The sequence below is a fragment of the Cavia porcellus genome, unplaced genomic scaffold (assembly GCF_034190915.1).
Source record: "Cavia porcellus strain 051 isolate PalLab524CR breed Dunkin Hartley unplaced genomic scaffold, mCavPor4.1 scaffold_17, whole genome shotgun sequence".
Classification (NCBI taxonomy): Eukaryota; Metazoa; Chordata; class Mammalia; order Rodentia; family Caviidae; genus Cavia; species Cavia porcellus.
The window spans coordinates 72963994-72981212 of NW_026947500.1; the positions used below are offsets into that span (position 1 = coordinate 72963994).

Here is a 17219-nt window from a genome sequence, read left to right on the forward strand (position 1 = left end):
GGTGGGGGAGGGCTGGGGCGGGAGCAGGAGGGCGGCCGCCTGCAGAGGCGCCTCCCCGCGGCCGGCCGGCCGGTCGGGCCCTCCGTGTCCCCGCGCGCGCGTCCCGCGTGGCGCCCGCCCTCACATGAGGCTGCACTTGCCCTTGGCGCGCTCCCCCCGCGCCTGCTTGCCGGCGCGCTTGCCGTCCACGCTGAGGCTCACGCTGCGGCGCGTCTCGCGCGTGAGCAGCTCCTGGAAGAGCTCCTTCACGTTGTAGTTCATCTTGGCCGAGGTCTCCATGAAGGCGCACTTCCACTGCTGCGCCAGGGCCTGCGCCTCGCGCGTGTCCACCTCGCGCTGCGCCTCGTCGCACTTGTTGCCCACCAGCACGACGGGCACGTCCTCCACGCTGCCCTTGATCTGCACGATGCGCCTGTAGATGGGGCCCAGCTCCTCCAGCGACTGCTTGCTGGTCACCGAGAAGACCAGGATGAAGGCGTGGCCCCTGGAGATGGACAGGCGCTGCATGGCCGGGAACTGGTGGCTGCCCGTGGTGTCCGTGATCTGCAGCGTGCACACGCTCTTGTCGCAGCTGATCACCTGCCGGTAGGTGTCCTCGATGGTGGGGATGTAGGTGTCGCGGAACGTGCCCTTCACGAAGCGCAGCACCAGCGAGCTCTTGCCCACGCCGCCGGCCCCGAACACCACCACGCGGTAGTCGTTGCTCTGCTCCGGCATCTTCTCCCGAGAGCGGCCGCCGCGACGGCGACCCTGTGCGGAGGGGAGGCTCAGGCCGGTGCTGCTCGCCCCGGGGGAGCATCTGGGCCCCCCTCACCCTCCCTGGGCCCTGCGGGCTTCCTGGCTCTTCCAGGCTGCCTTCGGGCCGTGGGAGCCATGCACCCGCCCCCAGCCAGCCCCATCTCAGCAGGGCTCCGAGACCGAGTCTCCTCATCTGGAGCCTCAGTTTCCCTTCCCAGCCCCAGTGGGTGACTGAGTGTGTCCCCCGCATAAGCACAGTTCCCAGCTCTTCTGCAGTCCACAGCGTCCTACATCTCCTGGGAGCCACGGGGTGGGGTGATTTAAGTGGCCCGTAACTAATTCTAGCACTCTGGGAGGCTGAAACGGGAGGATCGAAAATTGGAGCCCAGCCTGGTAAACAGGGATTTAGCGGGACTCTGTCTCAAAGTTGAAAAGGAGCTGGGCCTCGCGGTGACCACCTGTCATCCCAGCACTCGGGAGGCTGAGGCAGGAGAAGCACCGCAAGTTGAGGCCAGCCTGGGCTACAGAGTGAATTCAAGGCCAGCCTGAACTGTGTAGTGAGATGCTGTCTCAAAGGGGCACCTTTTTAAAGGGCTGGGCTGTAAATGCCTGCATGGCAAGTGCAAGGTCCTGAGTTTGAGTCCCAGTACCACAAGAAAAAGGAGAAGACCCAAAGTGCTGGGGACGTGGCTGGGGGGAAGGCCCTGGATTCAGTGCTCAGCACCTCAAAAAATGTAGCTTTTGGGGCTGGGGGTTTGGCTCAGCGGCATAATAAATGCCTGCCTTGCAAGCACTTGGTGGTGAGTTCGATCCCCAGTACTGATAGAAAAAAAAAATGTAGGTTTTAGGGCCTCCATCCTAAAGCTGCCACATCAGTTGGTCCTTGCGAAGTTTTTGCAGCTCTGGGCTTGAAACCCAGGCCGCACACACACTCTGCAAGCTCTCCCGCTGAGCTGCACCCAGTGCCCAGAACTTGCATTTTTAAGCCACTTCTCTGTTCCCCATAACTATGACCCCAAAGCTGAGGAGCCACGGTTTGAAAACCAAGATGCCGGTTCCCCACAGTGGCATCCCGGGAGCCAGGCCCTCCCAGCCCAGGGAAGGGGAGAGTCACAGCTGGAGCTCAGTCGGGCCTGGAGGTGCATGCTTGGGATCCAGGAGGCTGAGGCAGGAGCATCCCCAGCTCCAGCCAGCCTGGGGAACTTAGTCAGTTACCCAGACTTGTCTCAAATACAAAATGAAAAAGGGTTGGGGACACAGCTCAGGGTGAAGGCCCCGGGGTCCATCCCCAGTGCCAAAGAATAAAGAAGGGAAGGAAATTTGGAGCTCCTTAAACTCTGTTCCCAAATAAGGGTCCGGCATGCCCTGGCCTCCCACCCGAGTCTGATGTGTCTTTAGGAACAGAACTTCCGGTGGGGGCGAGGATCCTCTTATCCTCTGGCTTCTGTGCTCAGAGAAGCCCAGCGCCTGCCTCGGAAGGTCACACAGCCCAGATTCCTGAAGCGCTTCAGCCCCGGGGGGGGGGGGGGGAACCTGTGGGGCAGAACCAGCAGCCCCACTCCTATAAGACAGGGGAGACCCATCCCTCCTTCCCCGTCTCCTCTGGGCCTGAGGTCCCTCTGTAAGGGCACCACAGCAGGACAGAGGAGCCACTGTCCTCGACCCCGGGCTGGGCCTCCACCTGCCCAAGCGGTGTGGCCAAGGTCATTTCCTGGGTGCCTGTGGGGAGGTTGGAGGCTCACTTCCAGCCCAGCCAAGGCCCAGGGCTGCAAAGCAGCACTCTGGGAAGCTGAGGCAGGAGGATGGAGGGGTGAAGCCCAGTGTAGCCAGGGCAGTGTAGCCAGACCCTGCTCAAAAGAAGAAATTTAAAGAGGGCTGGGGGTGTAACTCAGTGCCAAGGCCGTGGGTTCAGACCCCAGGACTTAAAAAAAAAAAGTTTAGCAAGGCACAATGGCACACATCTGTGATTTCTGCACTCAGGAGGCTGAGGCAGGAGGATCGCTTCGAGTTTGAGACCAGCCGGGGCTACAGAGTGAGCTCAAGGCCAGCCTGGACTGCACAGTGAGACCCTGCCTCAAAGAGACAAAAAAAAAAAAAAAAAAAAAAAAGTAAGTTTTTGTAAATAAGGTGCTGACACAATCCCTCTTTCAGTCCCCAGACTGGCTGGGTGTGTGTGTGGCCCCTCCAGGGGTTTTAAAGGCACATTCTGAATTATCAGAGGTACTAGATTTGTTGGGAGGTGGGTTATAGAAGTGACAGCTGGCACATGGCCCAGCGACGCTGGGGAAACTTATTGCAGCTTCAGGAAAGACCACCCACAACCAAGAGACTAGGCCCTGGCAGCGGCCGGGGGCCCGCTTGCGGGTTCTCTTTCCGAGGTGGGCGCTAGCTGCAGCCAGATGCTGCCACCATAGGGACGGGGGCGACTTGTGGGGTGGATTCTGCTGCCCTAGACCAAGTGCTGCCTTGTTTGGGTAACTGAGGGCTGCACCCCTCACCAGGGCCCCCCACAGGGGGGCTGGACCGCACTGGTAGCCCTGGGCCTGGGCCCCTGGCAGCCCACTCTCGCTCCGCTGCGGGGCGGGGGTCGTGGGTGCCGAGCTGGCGCGGGGACAGTCGGGCTCAAGGTCACGCGGGCAGGAGGTGGCACAGCGCAGCAGGACCTGGAGGCGTCCCTGCCTGGTGACCGGCCCGGGGGTCCTCGGCTTCACCCCAGGGAAGCCTCTCGGCCGCCTTGGCCAGGCAGACCTGCCCGGCGCTGGGTCTGCGGGCGGCCGGGCCCCGGGGCCCTGGGGGTAACTTGGGGTCCCCAACAGCGCCCCGGCCTGAGGGACGCGGGGGGGGGGCGGGGGAGGCGTCTTGGGCTGGGGTGAGGGGCCAGGGAGGGGTTTGGCGGGCGCAGGGCCACCTCCGGGGGCCTGAGAGAGGGGAGCATGCTGGGGGCTGCCGGGGGGGGGGGTCCCCGGCTCTGCGTGCAGGGAAGGTCCCGGCAGGGCTGGGGGGCCCGGGGGATGGGGCTGGGGAGGGCGAGGTGGGCACGCAGGGCCCAGCGGGCAGCGCCCGGAGGACGCCGGGCGGAGGGCGGCCAGCGGTCCCCGAGGGGCTGCTCCCCGGCGGGGCGCCCGCTGCAGAGGCCCCCGGAGCCGGGAGGGAGTGTCCGAGGCCCGCCGAGGCCGGGCCGTGCCGCGGGCCTGCGCAGCCCGGAGGAGGCCGTGGGTGGGGCCGCACAGAGGCGGGTGCGCGGGAGGGCGCCCCGGGACCCCCCCCGCCCCCAGCCCGCCGCCTACCTGGGCCGCTGCTGCTCGGCTGCTGTCCGCGCCGCCCCCGCCGCCGCCGCCGCCGCAGTCCCGCGTCCCGCCCGCGTCCCCGCCCGCCCGCCTCCGCGCTGTCCCCGCCCCACCGCGCCGGGGGGCGCCCACGGCCTCCCCAGGGACCCCGCCCCACACCCCGGGGCCGCGGGCTGGGGACGGCGCGGGTGCGAGCGCAGAGGTCGCCCTCCAGCCGGGAGCCCGGCAGGACAGATGACCAGATGACCCGGCCAGGGCGCTGCGGGGAGCAGGGGGCCCGGGCTGCGGCGACACCCGGGTCATGGCCGTCCTCGCTGCCGGACTCAAGGTGCAGCCTCCAGACACAAAACAGGGTCAGTCAGGCGGCGAGGTGGCGCAGGCCTGTCATCCCAGCACTTGGGAGGCTGAGGCAGGAGGATCTTTACACGTTCAAGGTCAAAGTGGGCTAAAAAGTGAGCTCAAGGCAGCCTGAACTACATAGCGAGGCTGTCTCAAAAAGACAAAAAAACCCCAAAACAAACATTAAAACAATGCCAGTCATCAGCTCTGAGAGGGCAGAGGTGGGGCTCAGAACAGTGGGGTGTCCCACCCACACCCCCAGGGTTTGTGTGGCCTGCTGGGTGAGGGTGGGGCTGGGTTCCAAGGGTACCCCGGTAGGCCAACCGGAAGCCTTTGTCCGAGGACCCCCGGAGGGCTGGGGCTCACCTGCCCCTCTCCTGCCCCTGGGGGGAGCAATCCCAGGCTTTTGGGCTGCGCTGCGCCCCCCAGCCCCTTTTCTTCTTGGTGTCCAGGATGGAAGGCCGGCCCTCTCCCATGCTGGGCAGGTGGTGCACAGCTGAGCCACAGGCCTGGCCTTCATTTCATTTTATTTATTTATTGTTTGAGATAGGGTCTGAGTGGCTCAGGGTGGGCTGGCCCCGAAAATCTGCCTCAGCCTCCTGCAGTGCTGGGGTGCCAGGCTTGTGCCTCTGCTGGCTTGGAGCTTGTCCTGGGCCCATTTCAGGGGACACTGGACTTTGGGCTCCAATTCCACACCCGAAAGGGCCCCTGGGTGGGTGTGAGGGGTCCCCACAGAAGGTGTCGGAGGAAGGTGCCCCTTGGCCCCCACCCTCGTGGGGAGGCCCGGGAGCTCCTGGAGTCGGGGTGTCAGGTTCTCAGCTGCGGCCTTGAGCAAATGGTCCTCCTCTGGCTCCTTGGCTGTCCCTCGGTGGCTGGCAGCTGAGGTGACCCCTGCTTGTTCCCCGCTCCATCCCAGCCTCCAGCAGTGCCACTGTGACCTGACCACCCCAAGGGGGACCTCAGCTCAGGCCACTGTCAGCAGCAGCATCTCCCCGAGGGGCGTGAGCTCCTGGCCGGCCACTCCTGGGGCTCCAGCCCCTGCGGGCCAGGCTGACTCAGGCAACAACTCCTGGACACTGCCTGCTATTTATAGCTTCCCGGGCGCCAAGCTCCAGGCCTGGGGAGCCAGGCGAGGCCGAGTCCCTGTCCCCTCCCCTCTCTCCCCGGGACGCAGAGCCCCGGAGCCTGCAGACTCCAGACAGGAACTGGCCAGGTTTCTTCCAGGCCACTGTCCGCCCACACTTGGAAACCGAGGCCAAAGCAGGGATGCAGCTTCGTCAAGGTGGCCCAGCGAGGGAGGCTGGGCCAGGACTTGTGCAGGGGACAGCTGTCACCCTCCGTGCCCGTCCTTGCCTGAGCCTGCACCCCACAGACATCTCTTCACCCCTGTGCCCTGCTGGGGCCACGTGGCAGTCAGGTTTCTAGACTGGCATCAGTGTTTCCCTTTATTTATAAAATATGTCATTAGTGTTAGTTTTCTGTTCTTTTTGCCAGGCTGGACCTGAACCCAGGCCATCACACACTTAGGTGAGTGCCCACCACGGAGGGCCGCCCCCAGCCCAGCACCCATGTTTCACGACAAGGAGAGCATTTGTCAAATCATCACAGCAGCGCCAGGCCCCTGGGGGCAACCTGGGCTCTCCTAGCAGATTGGAGGCTGTTACAGTGCCATCTCGGAGCAGTGGGGTCCTGAGGCCCTTGGTGCTGGGGGATAAACTCCCAACCCTGACACTTGTGTCTCTGTACAGACAGCCCAGGCTGCTTTGGTCATCAGGAAAGGATGAGATCTGCAGAAAGGCCCCAGGGCCTTTGCACAGCCAGTTCCCATAGCTGAAGATGCTTTTCCTCCAGTGCTTCTCAAGTGCCGTCTCCTCTGGGTCACTTCCTGGGGACAGGGCCAAGTGCCCTCTTCCTGCCTGGCACCTGCTGCCACCTGACAATGTGCTGTGTGTTGTCATTCTTGGTCTTCCTCGTGGCAACGTGAGTGGTCTGAGTTCTGTGCTGGGGGTCCTGCCAGCCTCCCAGGGACACCGGATGCGTTCTGGGAGTGGAGTGGGCGGCAGCGGAGGACAGGAGGCAGGCTCTTGGCTTTCTCTAATGTCCTGACATAGAGACAGCCTGCCTGCTGTGTCACAGGGTGGCTTGTCTGGGCCTAGGGACTCTGGCTCTGCCCATCCCACCCACCCGGGCGACCGGAACACAAACACAGCAGAGCACACACTGCCACGCTGGATTATGGTGGTGCCCATCACGAATGATGCTGCGGCAGACCCCCCGGGGTACAGACTGGGGCCGGCAGAATCCTGGGGGCTAGCAGGGTCTGAGTGGCATCCCCGCCCTCCAGCCAGTGTCCCCAGACCCCACACAATGTCCCCGGGGCTAGAGTCTCAACTGAGAACCGCAAGAAGGCACACCAGCCTTCACAGTGGCAAGGAGACAGCTCCGGGCGTCACAGTGGCCGAGGGTGCCGCCTGCCACCAGATGCAGCCGATGCTGGCCAACCCTGCGGAGCCCAGGAGGGCCTGGGGGTGGTGGCCACTCCCCGCTCACCCAGGCAGAAGGAAGCTCCGATGCCCATGTGGCCAGGACCTCCATGAAGGGCCGTGCAAAGGCCCTACTCCGGGTAACTGGTGGCCACACCTCACTTCCTTTTTAAAAGTGGGGGCAGCCACAGAGCTGGGCCCAGGAGACAGCATGTGTGTGTGTGTAGCCTTGGGCTGGGCGGGACCTGTCCTGGCCCGGAGCTGGCAGGGTCTCTCTTTCCACAGCAGAACACAGACTTGGTGAGGCCTGGGTGAACTTCGGCAACGGCGCGCCCTGGGACGAGGCGTGCCTGGCGGTGGATGGGTGGAGGGCCTGGGGGTGAGCTCCAGCTGAGGCATCGGCATGACCAGAGGCTGGGGGCAGCCAGGCCGGCTTGCTGGCGTCCTCAGGGAGCTGACGTGTGGAGGGCGCCCCTACAGCCTGTGTTTTTGGTGGTGACGGGGGCAACCTGAGCTTTCCTATCCTGGCCCAGCCCCATCTCCTGGTCATATCCCACACCCGTGCACAGACACACAGCTCTGCATCTCCTTGACACTGCCTTCTAGTGGCAAAGGCTGTAGGGGGAGCACCTGGCGACGGCGTGGGAGACATGGACTGGGACATGGCAGGGACGTCTCACACCCACATGGCTGCTCCTGGCCCAGGACAAGGTCAGGCCACCCCAGGCTCACAGACACGGAGAGCTGGCAGAAAAGGGCCTGGCTTCTGCAGCTCCAAGGGGGGCCCCGCCCGAGGATGTGGGGCCCGAACCCTGGCTCATCTGCAGGGGTCGAGGCGCTGAATCCCGAGTCCTCACAGAGACATGCAGGCTGCAGGTGCCCCGAAAGTCCATTCTCCTGCCCAAGTCCTGGAAGCTGGGCGGACAGCAGTGCCCCCAGGGACGCCCACCCTAGGACATCCCTGCTGGTCCCAGGCAGAGGGAATGAGGGGCAGGGACCCCATGGGCGACCCAAATGTCCCACAGAGGCGCTGGCCGAGAGTTAGGCACAGGAAGAAGCGGGGGACAGACAGCATGGCCTGGGGCTGAGGACTGGGGGCACCAGGGAGCCCCTGGCATCCAGTGTGAGCCAGGCCCAGAGCAGGGGCCCTGGGCTCAGAACCTGGGTCCCTCCCACCAGGCAAACTCCCCGCAGCTCACTGGACTCTGGTTCCCAAGGGCAGGAGGGGTTGCCAGGGCAACAGGTCAGGTGGGAGGAGTTGCTAGGGCATTCTGTCTGCCCCAGGAGCTTTTTGGCCCTGGGGGCCTGTGGTAGTTGTGCAGGTTGAGGTTGGACACTGGGCACCGCTGGCTGGAGGCCAGCTGTAGGATGGTGCTGCTCACACCCTAGGCACAGCCAGACTCCCGGCTCCCGTCCTAGGCTGGGGTGCAGCGGGCTGGGGGGCAAGTCTGGGTCTCACCCCACCCCGCCTGTGGCTGTCCTGGCAACACAGCTCCAGCGGATCTTTTTTTCGAGTGTTTTTAAAGTCGCATCAGTGCAGGGAGGCTCGATTGCAGGACAGGGGTGCGGCCTGGTCATGGAGGCTGCACCCCTGTGCTCCTGCTCTGGGGAGGTGGAGCCTGGGCCGTGGCCTGTGCCCAGCTGGAGCTCACAGCAGCCAGGACCAGAGGGCCAGGAGGGGGAGGGGAGCAGGAGGGGGGAGGGGAAAGAGGGAGGGGAGGGGAAAGAGGAGGGGGAGGGGGAGGAGGGAGGGGAGGACTCACCACTTGAGGAAGACCATGCCGGCCAGCACGGCATAGCCCAGCACCAGGAAGAGGACCTTGAGCAGCCGGTCATTCTTGTCCTCCAGCTCCTTGGCCAGGATCTCCAGGAAGGTGACGAAGAGGAAGGTGCCCCCCGCCAGGCCCTGCAGCACGACGGAGGCCACGCTGCTCGGCACTCCGCGGGCGCTCTCGATGCCCAGGCCCATGCCGATGCCTAGCGGGATCATGACGCTCACGGTGACCGCCAGCTTGGCCGCGTCGCGCAGGGGAATGGCGCTGCGGGCCATGCTGATGCCCAGGGCCACGGCCACCAAGGTCTCGTGGATGGCCACGCCCACGAAGAGGCTGACCACCTTCTCGCCCTCCTCCTGCAGGCCGAGCGCCAGGCCCTCGAAGATGGAGTGCGCCGACAGCGCGAAGACCAGGCTGAGCAGGCGCAGGGGCCCCGAGCGTGACAGCTCCTGCGCGCTCAGGCCTGCGCCGTGCGCGTGCGCGTGGCCCTCGGCGTAGAGCGCTGGCCGGTGCGCGCCCCCAGCAAAGGGGCTCTCGTACTCCGAGTCGCTGCCCGCGTCCGAGCCCGCGTTGAAGGTCTCCAGGTCGATGAAGGACGGCTTCTCCTTGCGGAACGTGAGCACCAGCTGCTCCACGAACACGGTCACGAAGAAGCCCAGCAGCAGCAGGGTCTCGGCCAGCGGGTAGTCAGTGCTCAGGTGCGCGAGGCTCAGGACGTGCTGCAGCTGCCATGGGGAGGGGGGACGGAGGCCATCAGAGGTGGCGGTGGGGACACTGCTGCTCACCTTGCAGGGCCCAGGAATATCCCATCTGCACAAGAGGTCAGGGCCCAGGCGGACTGGGGACGGCAGTGCTCGCCTGGCATCTCCGCACTCTGGGAGGCTGAGGCAGGAGGATCACAGCGTGCGCCCAACCTGCGCGATCTGAGTGACTTAGTGAGAGCCTGTTTCTCAAAGGGGCTGGCGGAGGGCTGGGTTAGCGCGGCCTGGTCCAGGCAAAGGTTGGGATGGTGGATGTTATTTAACTTTAATTTAGAAAACTTCCTGGTTCTTTTGAGATAGAGTTCCAGTGTACAGCCTGGCTGGCCTTGAACTTTCGATTTTCCTCTCCCAAGACTCACTGAAACTTGCAGAGCCAAATAAGGCAGGTGTACCCAGGCCCATGTACCCTCCGCGGCCTCATCCAGGTGTAAGTATACTGAGCTCTCTGCAGCCCCAGGGTCTTTGCTCATGCTGTCCACACTGTTGGGGACATTCCTGCCCTCGCCCGGCTCATGACTGGTGGAATCCTAGCCTCTGAGTCTCAGTTTACATGGAACTTCATAGTACCCTAAACCAGGGGGCCCCTAGTGAAGGCCCAAAATTTCAGGCTGCCCATCATAAAATAGGTTCCACATTTTCAGTCAGCAAGGCTCAGTTGCCCAACAGGTTCCGGCATCACTGGCCCGGCCAGCTCCTCGATGGGATCTGCCAGATCTCTGCCCTGCACAGCCACGCCTGAGCGCTCCTCGCTGTGGACCCGACACAGCCAGCCGGGCTCCCCTACACCCTGCACGGTGACCCCTCTTACCCCAGGCTACCCACAGGAGTCCCGCTGCTGGCTGTAAAGCATAGTCCCTGCTCCTTGTGCGTCAGGCTCTGTCACAGCTGAACACACACACAGTGACCCGCGGCTAGTGTGACCATCTCTGGAGGACTTGTAGCAGTGTCTGCAGCCACTGTGACTTTAGTGACCGGTGGGCATGCTGGGGCCGGCGTGGCTGGGGACATCCTAGGCCCTGCCCAGCAGCGTCCCCGCCGCCACCCGCTCTGTGCCAGGGGCTCTGAGTCGCGACGACCACGCATGCCTCCCCGCCCCAGTCAGCCTCTCAGGCCATCTCACCTCAGCTCTACACACTGCCTCGAGGCCTCTTCGTGCCTCTCCTGGGGACAGACACGGTTCAGGGGCCAGGACACACAGAGCAGAAAGGCGTGGCCGCCTGCCAGGGGCGACCCTGAGGTGGGGGAGGGCAGGAGGGCGCGGGGGAGGCGGGCAGGGTGGGGCTGTGCCCCGACATGGCTCGAAGCACACATCCGAGCTTGGGGACAATTCTGAGGGGCTCTTTCGCGTGGACGCAAGCTGTGTGAGCCCCGGGGGGTGTGACAGACACACAGACACGGTCTGCGCTGCAGGATGACACGAAGGTCGTGGCAGGGTCAGGAATCTGGGCCGGGCTGGCTGGGCCCCTCCAGGCGGAAGCCAGGGTCACAGGCGGACCCCACCCGTGGAGGAATGACCCCACCACACTAGTGGGCTCAGAGAACAGCGCCCCGACAGCGTCCACTCCTCGCCCAGGGCTCCGCACCAGGGCGCCTGCGCGGGGGTGGGGGTGGGGAGCTGGGCTGCACCGGAAGTCCCGCCCCTGCCGCTGCTGGCCGGAGACCCCAGCCACTCAGCCTCACAACTCACACCTGCGCGGGCCCAGGCTCAGCTGAGGTCACTGGCAGGCGTGCGCGCCTGCACCCTCCTGAGGCCCTCTGGGGGGCTCGAACCCGAGCCGGAGGCAGCTCCTTGGTATCAGGTCACTGCCAGGAAACGCAGGCCGGGAGCGTGGCGGTCAGGCCCGAAGACGGTGCCTGTGCCAGCCGCCTGTAGAAGGCCCCGTCTCCGGCCCGGGAGGGACCTGGCCCAGACTTCTAAGCAATGGAGGGGCGGGGAGGGAGGTCACACCACCGTCACATGTGACAGATGCTGGTGGAGAGGGACACAGGACCACTTCCTGCCTCTGAGCTCCTCGGTCTCACAGCCAGCAGCGATCTGAACCCACGCTGGGTCTGGAAGCCAGTCCATCTCCACCTTCAAGCCGCGGGGTAACCAACCACAGCCAGGGGACGTCCTGACTGCAGCTTCGTGTGACCCAAAACAGAGGACCTCGCCTGGCCGAACCCAGATGCAGACCCACAGAAGCCACAAGATAATAAATGATGCCCAGGTGCTGTGGCTTGTTATGCAGCAGTAGCTGACAGATGCAAGAGCCCCCTGGCCGTAAGGTGCCCACCGGAGAGGCCTTACCTTCTCCCGCACGGCGGGCAGCAGCGCATTGAAGCAGGTGGCCAGAAAGACCCCGCCCCCAAAGGTGTTGCAGAGGGAAAGGACCTTTTTGGAGTGATGAGCTTTCTCAAAGTCCGTCTCGATGACCTTCACGGGCAGCAGGGAGCCCAGCAGCATGAAGAAGAACACACCCACCATGCAGAGGATCTTAACCACCAACAGCTTCACCATGGCGGCAGCAGGTTGGAAGGCACCGGTCACCGCGGGGCCACACCACGCATGGACACACAGGTGGGCGCCACAATGCACTACCGGGGCTGATCCTGCATCGGGAAGCTCATGGCTCCGCCCAGCAGCTGTGAACACCAGAGGCAACCATGTTAGCTGGGGATCTTCGGGCCAGCCCTAGTTACCCAGCGTCCACCGAGGACTTCTGTCCACCCCACAGCTTGCGCCTATCACTGCCCCCCTTGGAAAACACCAGGGGCTGCAGTGTCCAGTACAGCGGCTACTGAACACATGTCTCCAGATCAACTGCAATGGAACAGTTTGAAATTCTTCTTTGGGGGCTGGAGGTACAGCTCAGCGGCACAAGTGCCTGCCTGGCAAGTGCAAGGTTGTGCGTTTGATCCCCAGTACCAAAAAAAGAAAAGAAAAGAGAAAGAAGGAAAAATTTTGCTTGGTTGCACTGCAAGTGCTTAGTAATCGTGGGCACCTGGTGACTTCAACCTTAAGCTTCAGAGAGGAAGAGCTTCCTTTGTGATGAAATTAATGTGATAATACAGAATACAAACCCTTTAATATCAAGGCTGAGGTTCTCTGTGACCAGTCTTCCCCACCTCAGCCCACATCAGTGTCCCTCAAACATGTCAAACTCCTTCCTGCTACAGGGCCTTTGCACAGGTTGTTCTTGCTGCCTGCCACACCTCTCTACCCTGAACTCCCAAGGATGTCCCTCTCATCTGGGATCTACCCCTTCTCCAAACTGTATATCCTGTAGCCACCATGGGCCTGTGCAAAACATGTCCGGTGGCCACCAGATGAACAGAGGGACCAGCTTGATGTGTTAACCTCTTTTTTTTTTTGGTACCAGGGATCAAACTCACGGCCTGGTAATTGCCAAGCAAGCACTTGTGCCCCTGAGCTACATCCCTGGCTCCTGCATGAGCCTCTTTATGAGACTTGATGGACCAAAGTGGCGATTTTACCCTGGCCTGCAAAATGTGGAGTTACCAGAAGAGACCTCAGCTCCTCCATCTTTGAGTCCCCCTCTTTCTCTCTGCCCTCTACGTCATTTATGTCTACAGGCATCTGCCTAGATGTTGGGGGGGGGGTCATAGGGCCCTCCCTGTCCCCTTAAACTGGCAGAACCCGCCTCTATTTTGTGCGGTGGAGGGAACCGTGTTTTTAAATGCGTTTAAATGCTCCTTCCCGCTTGCTGTGCGCCCCACAGAACCGCAAAGGCACACAGCAGGCGCCTAATAAATACCCGTCGGGGTCTGGCCGACCCAGGCCGCGGAGTGGGCGTGGGGGCGGCCTGCACGCTCTCAAACTGGAACCCGGATCGAGCGGCCCGCGGAGGAGACTGGGCCACCAGTTCATTCAGCACTTAGTGAGCGCCTACTGTGTGCCCGCGCAGCCGCACCGCGCAGCCCGGTCTCGGCTAACGGGCGGAATCGGCCAGGCCTCCCGGCCCTGTCCTAGCGCCCCAGACCCACCTTCGCCCCACAGGTACCTGCGCAGCCTCTCTCGACCGCCAAGCGGCTCCGGCCGCCGCCAACCGCCGCGCGGTTCCCACCCGGCCGCCGCGGTCCAGGAGAGCTCCCGCCTCGGCGCGCCGATGCCCACGTCCCGCCCACCACAACGACTATTGGTGTTGCGGAGCGCCACTGGTTCAAAGTCACACGTTATTGGCTGACGCGGTTGCCACTCATCCTGCCGCTCCACTTCTCCCACCTGCTCCTGAGAGTAGTTTCCTCTTGGCGAGAGGGCGCAGCCACTAAGAGGTTCCGGATGGGAATGTGGCAACATTGAGCATTGGTTCCGAAAGGGTTTGGCTTCCAGAGCTGTCCAGGTCCTCTGGTGCTGAATTCTGCTCGGTTGGAGGCTTGGCAGGAAGTGATTCCTACCGGGGACCATCTCTGTGGAAGCATCCCTGCTGCGCGTTCCCTTCTTCCCGCTTTAAAAGCACAGCCAAGCTGGGCGCGGTGGTGCACGCTTAGAACTCCTGCATTCCGTGGGGCTAAGGCAAGAGGATTCTAAATTCAAGCCCAGCCTGGGCAATTTACTCATTTAGCAAGACTTTCTTTAAAAAAAAAAAAAAAAAAAAGAATTTTAACACAGTTTGAAAGCCCGGAGATTCAATCCCCAGTACTGGGGGAAGTGGGGGCGAAGGGAGGGGGGTGAGAAACAACGAAACAAGAAATAGATATAACTAAGTCGGGCGTGGTGGTGCACACCTGTCATCCCAGCAGTCGGGAGGCTGAGGCAGAAGGATCGTTGCGAGTTCAAGACCTGTCTGGGCTACAAAGTGAGCTCAAGGCCAGCCTGGACTGCACAGCAAGACCCTCTCTCAAAAGGACAATTAAAAAAAAATTGATATAACTAGCTGCAATAGGTGACACTGGATTAAATCCTGATTTAAAAATTGTGTTTTACAAAAATAAAAAAATTCTGCTTTACATCCGGGTACAGTGGCACACGTGTTAATGCCAGCTACTCAGGAGGCTGAGGCAGAAGCATTACTTGGTTGCTGTCACCAAGTAAAAACTCAACAACAGGCTGGAGATGTGGAAAGGCAGGGTGCTTGCCCAGCATGTGCAAGACTTGGCTTCCATCTACAGTACTGAAAAAAAAAATTGTTAAGGTGAAAAAAAGAAATACAGCATTTTGTTTTTGGTATTGAAAATTGAACTCAGAACTTTTGCAACTTTCCTGGCTGGTGCTTATGCCACCAAGCTATATCTGTGGCCCGAAATACAGTATTTTAAGGAACTTCTTTTATTTTTATTATTTATTGTTTTTTGAGACAGAGTCTCTCTATGCAGTTCAGGCTGGCCTTGAGCTAACTTTGTAGCCCAGGCTGGTCTCCAACTTGCAACAATTTTCCTGCCTCAGCCTCCCGAGTGCTGGGCTTATAGGCGTGAGCCACCATGCTGAGCATAAACATACTATTTTAGAATAACTACTTATGGAAAAATTGCAAAGAAAGTTGAGTTTACATGTGTCCACCAGTTTCCCTGTTATTAACGTCTCATATCCAGGTGATATCATATATTTATCTTTTATTTCTCACATTGTTAACCAATAATGATACAATATTAACAGACATCCAAATTATTTATTATTTGTATTGATTCATAATTCCTTAGCTTTTCCTAATATTTTTTTTCCCAATACTGGGGCTTGAACCCAAGGAACATTGAGCTACATCTCCAGTCCTCTCAAAAGAAATTTTTTTTTGTCTTTTTCAGACAGGTTCTTACTGTGCAGTTCAGTCAGGCCTTGAGCTCACTTTGTAGCCCAAGCTGGTCTCAAGCTCACAGCGATCCTCCTGCCTCAGCCTCCCGAGGGCTGGGATTGCAGGCGTGAGCCACCGTGCCTTGCATGGTGCACTCAAAACACAAATTTTGAGTCTGGGTTTCACCAAGCTGCTCAGGCTGTCTGGGAACACGCAATCCTCCTGCCTCAGCTTCCTGATTAGCTAGAATTACAGGTGTGCACCACCATGCTACTGCTAATGTTCCTTTTCTGCCCAAGACTGTCGAGCATCTGGAAAGGTCACCTCCTTATCACATCTGCTTATGTTTCTCTGGACTGTGAGAGCTTCTCAGGTGTGTTTTTTTACTTTTTTTTGGGGGGGGTCTTTTTTAGACAGGGTCATGTTATGCAGCGCAGGCTGGACTTGAGGGGGCACTATGTAGCCCAGGCTGCTCTCAAACTTGCAAAAATCCTCCTGCCTCAGCCTCCCAAGTGCTGGGATCACACGTGTGTGCCACCAGGGATTAAACTCAGGGCCTTGCGCTCGCCAGGCAGGTGCTGTGTCGCTGAGCTCTGTAGCCCTGGCCCTCTAAGGGAGTATGAGTCATCCTTGTAACAGTTGTTATGCAGCAGCATACCAGATCAAAGCAGCCAGGGTGGTGGTGCATGCCTGCAATCCCAGCACTCAACATGCTAAGGCAGGAGGATAGCCTCAAACTTGAGACCAGCCTGGGCTACATAATGAATTCAAAGCCAGCTTAAAACTACTCAGTGAGACCCAGTCTCAAAAACAACAACAACTGCAAGTTCCAGGAGAGAATTAACTTGATGGCCCTGAAAGCCTCTGGGTTGAAGGCTTGGTCCCCAGGGCAGCACTCTTTGAGGGTGCGTTAGAAGGCAGAGTCTAATGGAGGAGCTTAGAGGATTGGGGCAGCCTTAAACTGAACAGTGTGTGGTTCCTGGCAGCACTTTTGGGGTCTGCCCGCACCCTCAGTGCTCACTGGTGGATGAGTCAGTGTTTCAGACCTGTATGTCACCAGACGGTTTGGTTTTAGTACACGTGCTCCCGAGGCACCATGGATCAAGCTGTACTGGTGGTCAACTGTGTACCCTACTGTGCATCTGTCAGCTCAGCTGTAGTTCAAAGGATGTTTTATTCTTGAAATTCTTGAAGAACCAGCTCTAGAGCGCTGTGCTAATCTCTGGGCCTAGTGCTGGTCTGAGGATCTAATAAGCCCGGGTCGGTTCCAATTAGCTACCTCTGGATCCATCCAGACCTGAAGCTGCACAGGAGACCCAGGCAGGCGCCTACTGGAGACAGCAAAGCACCAGCGCGTCCCCTGCTGGCCGACCAAGCAATTGCTCCAGCTCCCCAGTCATGAGCAGCTCCATCCACCCTCTTGGTTTTTGCAATGACATTTTGGTTGTTTTGCTTTTTGAAACAAGGTCTCAGTGTGTAGCTGAGGCTGGACTTGAGCTCATTACGTAGCTCAGGATGGCCTCATACTCTCAGCGATCCTCCTGCCTCAGCCTCCTGAGTGCTGGGATTACAGGCGTGCATCACCACGCCCGGCACAGATTTTGCAATATCAGGGTGGGCAAATGCACTGAGCCTGGGCCTTCAAGGTGCCCAGTTTGGCAGGGACTATTTCACTGCCCAGGAAGACGCTGCGGGGCCGATGAATGAATTAATTTTGCAGGAGGGCGAACAGGCCGGGGCATCTATCAGCTCGACACATTTAGCTGTGTGCTGGGGATGGTTCAGGGAGCTGGGCCCACACGCTGGGGTGGGCATCCTGGGCACTGCAGGTGCCATGTCACCCCCAAGTGACAGCCACACACATCCACCGACACTGACGACTGTGCCTGTCTTTCTAGGAAAGACACAATCTGCTCCTTGTCCCTTCATGTGGGCTGCGCTGATGGCATCTGATGGCAGGAGTCTCCCCTCACTTGAGGTGGCACTGGCTGCCCGGAAGCCCGAGGCTCAGCCGCTCCCGGGACCGCGAGTCCCAGCTGGCACCGTACCGTTCAGAAATAACGTTCAGGAATAACCCTGCCTGCAGCTCTGGCGGCCCGAGGAGTGG

The 17219-nt window shown here is 60.5% G+C and overlaps 2 protein-coding genes and 1 long non-coding RNA gene across 3 annotated transcripts; 1 reads left to right on the top strand and 2 right to left on the bottom strand.

Moving 5' to 3' along the window:
* Positions 1–4099, bottom strand: Diras1 (DIRAS family GTPase 1). Its single transcript, XM_063228837.1, has 2 exons — positions 4026–4099; positions 1–750 (listed from the first exon to the last, which is right to left on the bottom strand). Exon 2 carries the CDS (start codon positions 715–717, stop codon positions 121–123), a length of 597 nt encoding a protein of 198 aa, XP_063084907.1. The 5' UTR covers positions 718–750; positions 4026–4099; the 3' UTR covers positions 1–120.
* A 1697-nt stretch (positions 4100–5796) lies between these two features.
* Positions 5797–11883, bottom strand: Slc39a3 (solute carrier family 39 member 3). The gene is made up of 2 exons (XM_003461042.5): positions 11674–11883; positions 5797–9347 (listed from the first exon to the last, which is right to left on the bottom strand). The coding sequence occupies exons 1-2, from the start codon at positions 11881–11883 to the stop codon at positions 8607–8609; spliced, it is 951 nt and encodes a 316-aa protein (XP_003461090.1). The 3' UTR covers positions 5797–8606.
* On the top strand, positions 9185–14333 carry LOC134471068 (uncharacterized). Its single transcript, XR_010040418.1, has 4 exons — positions 9185–9320; positions 9415–9557; positions 9684–9810; positions 11408–14333. It is a non-coding gene; the product is annotated as an uncharacterized LOC134471068 (long non-coding RNA).
* The last annotated feature ends 2886 nt before the right edge of the window (positions 14334–17219 follow it).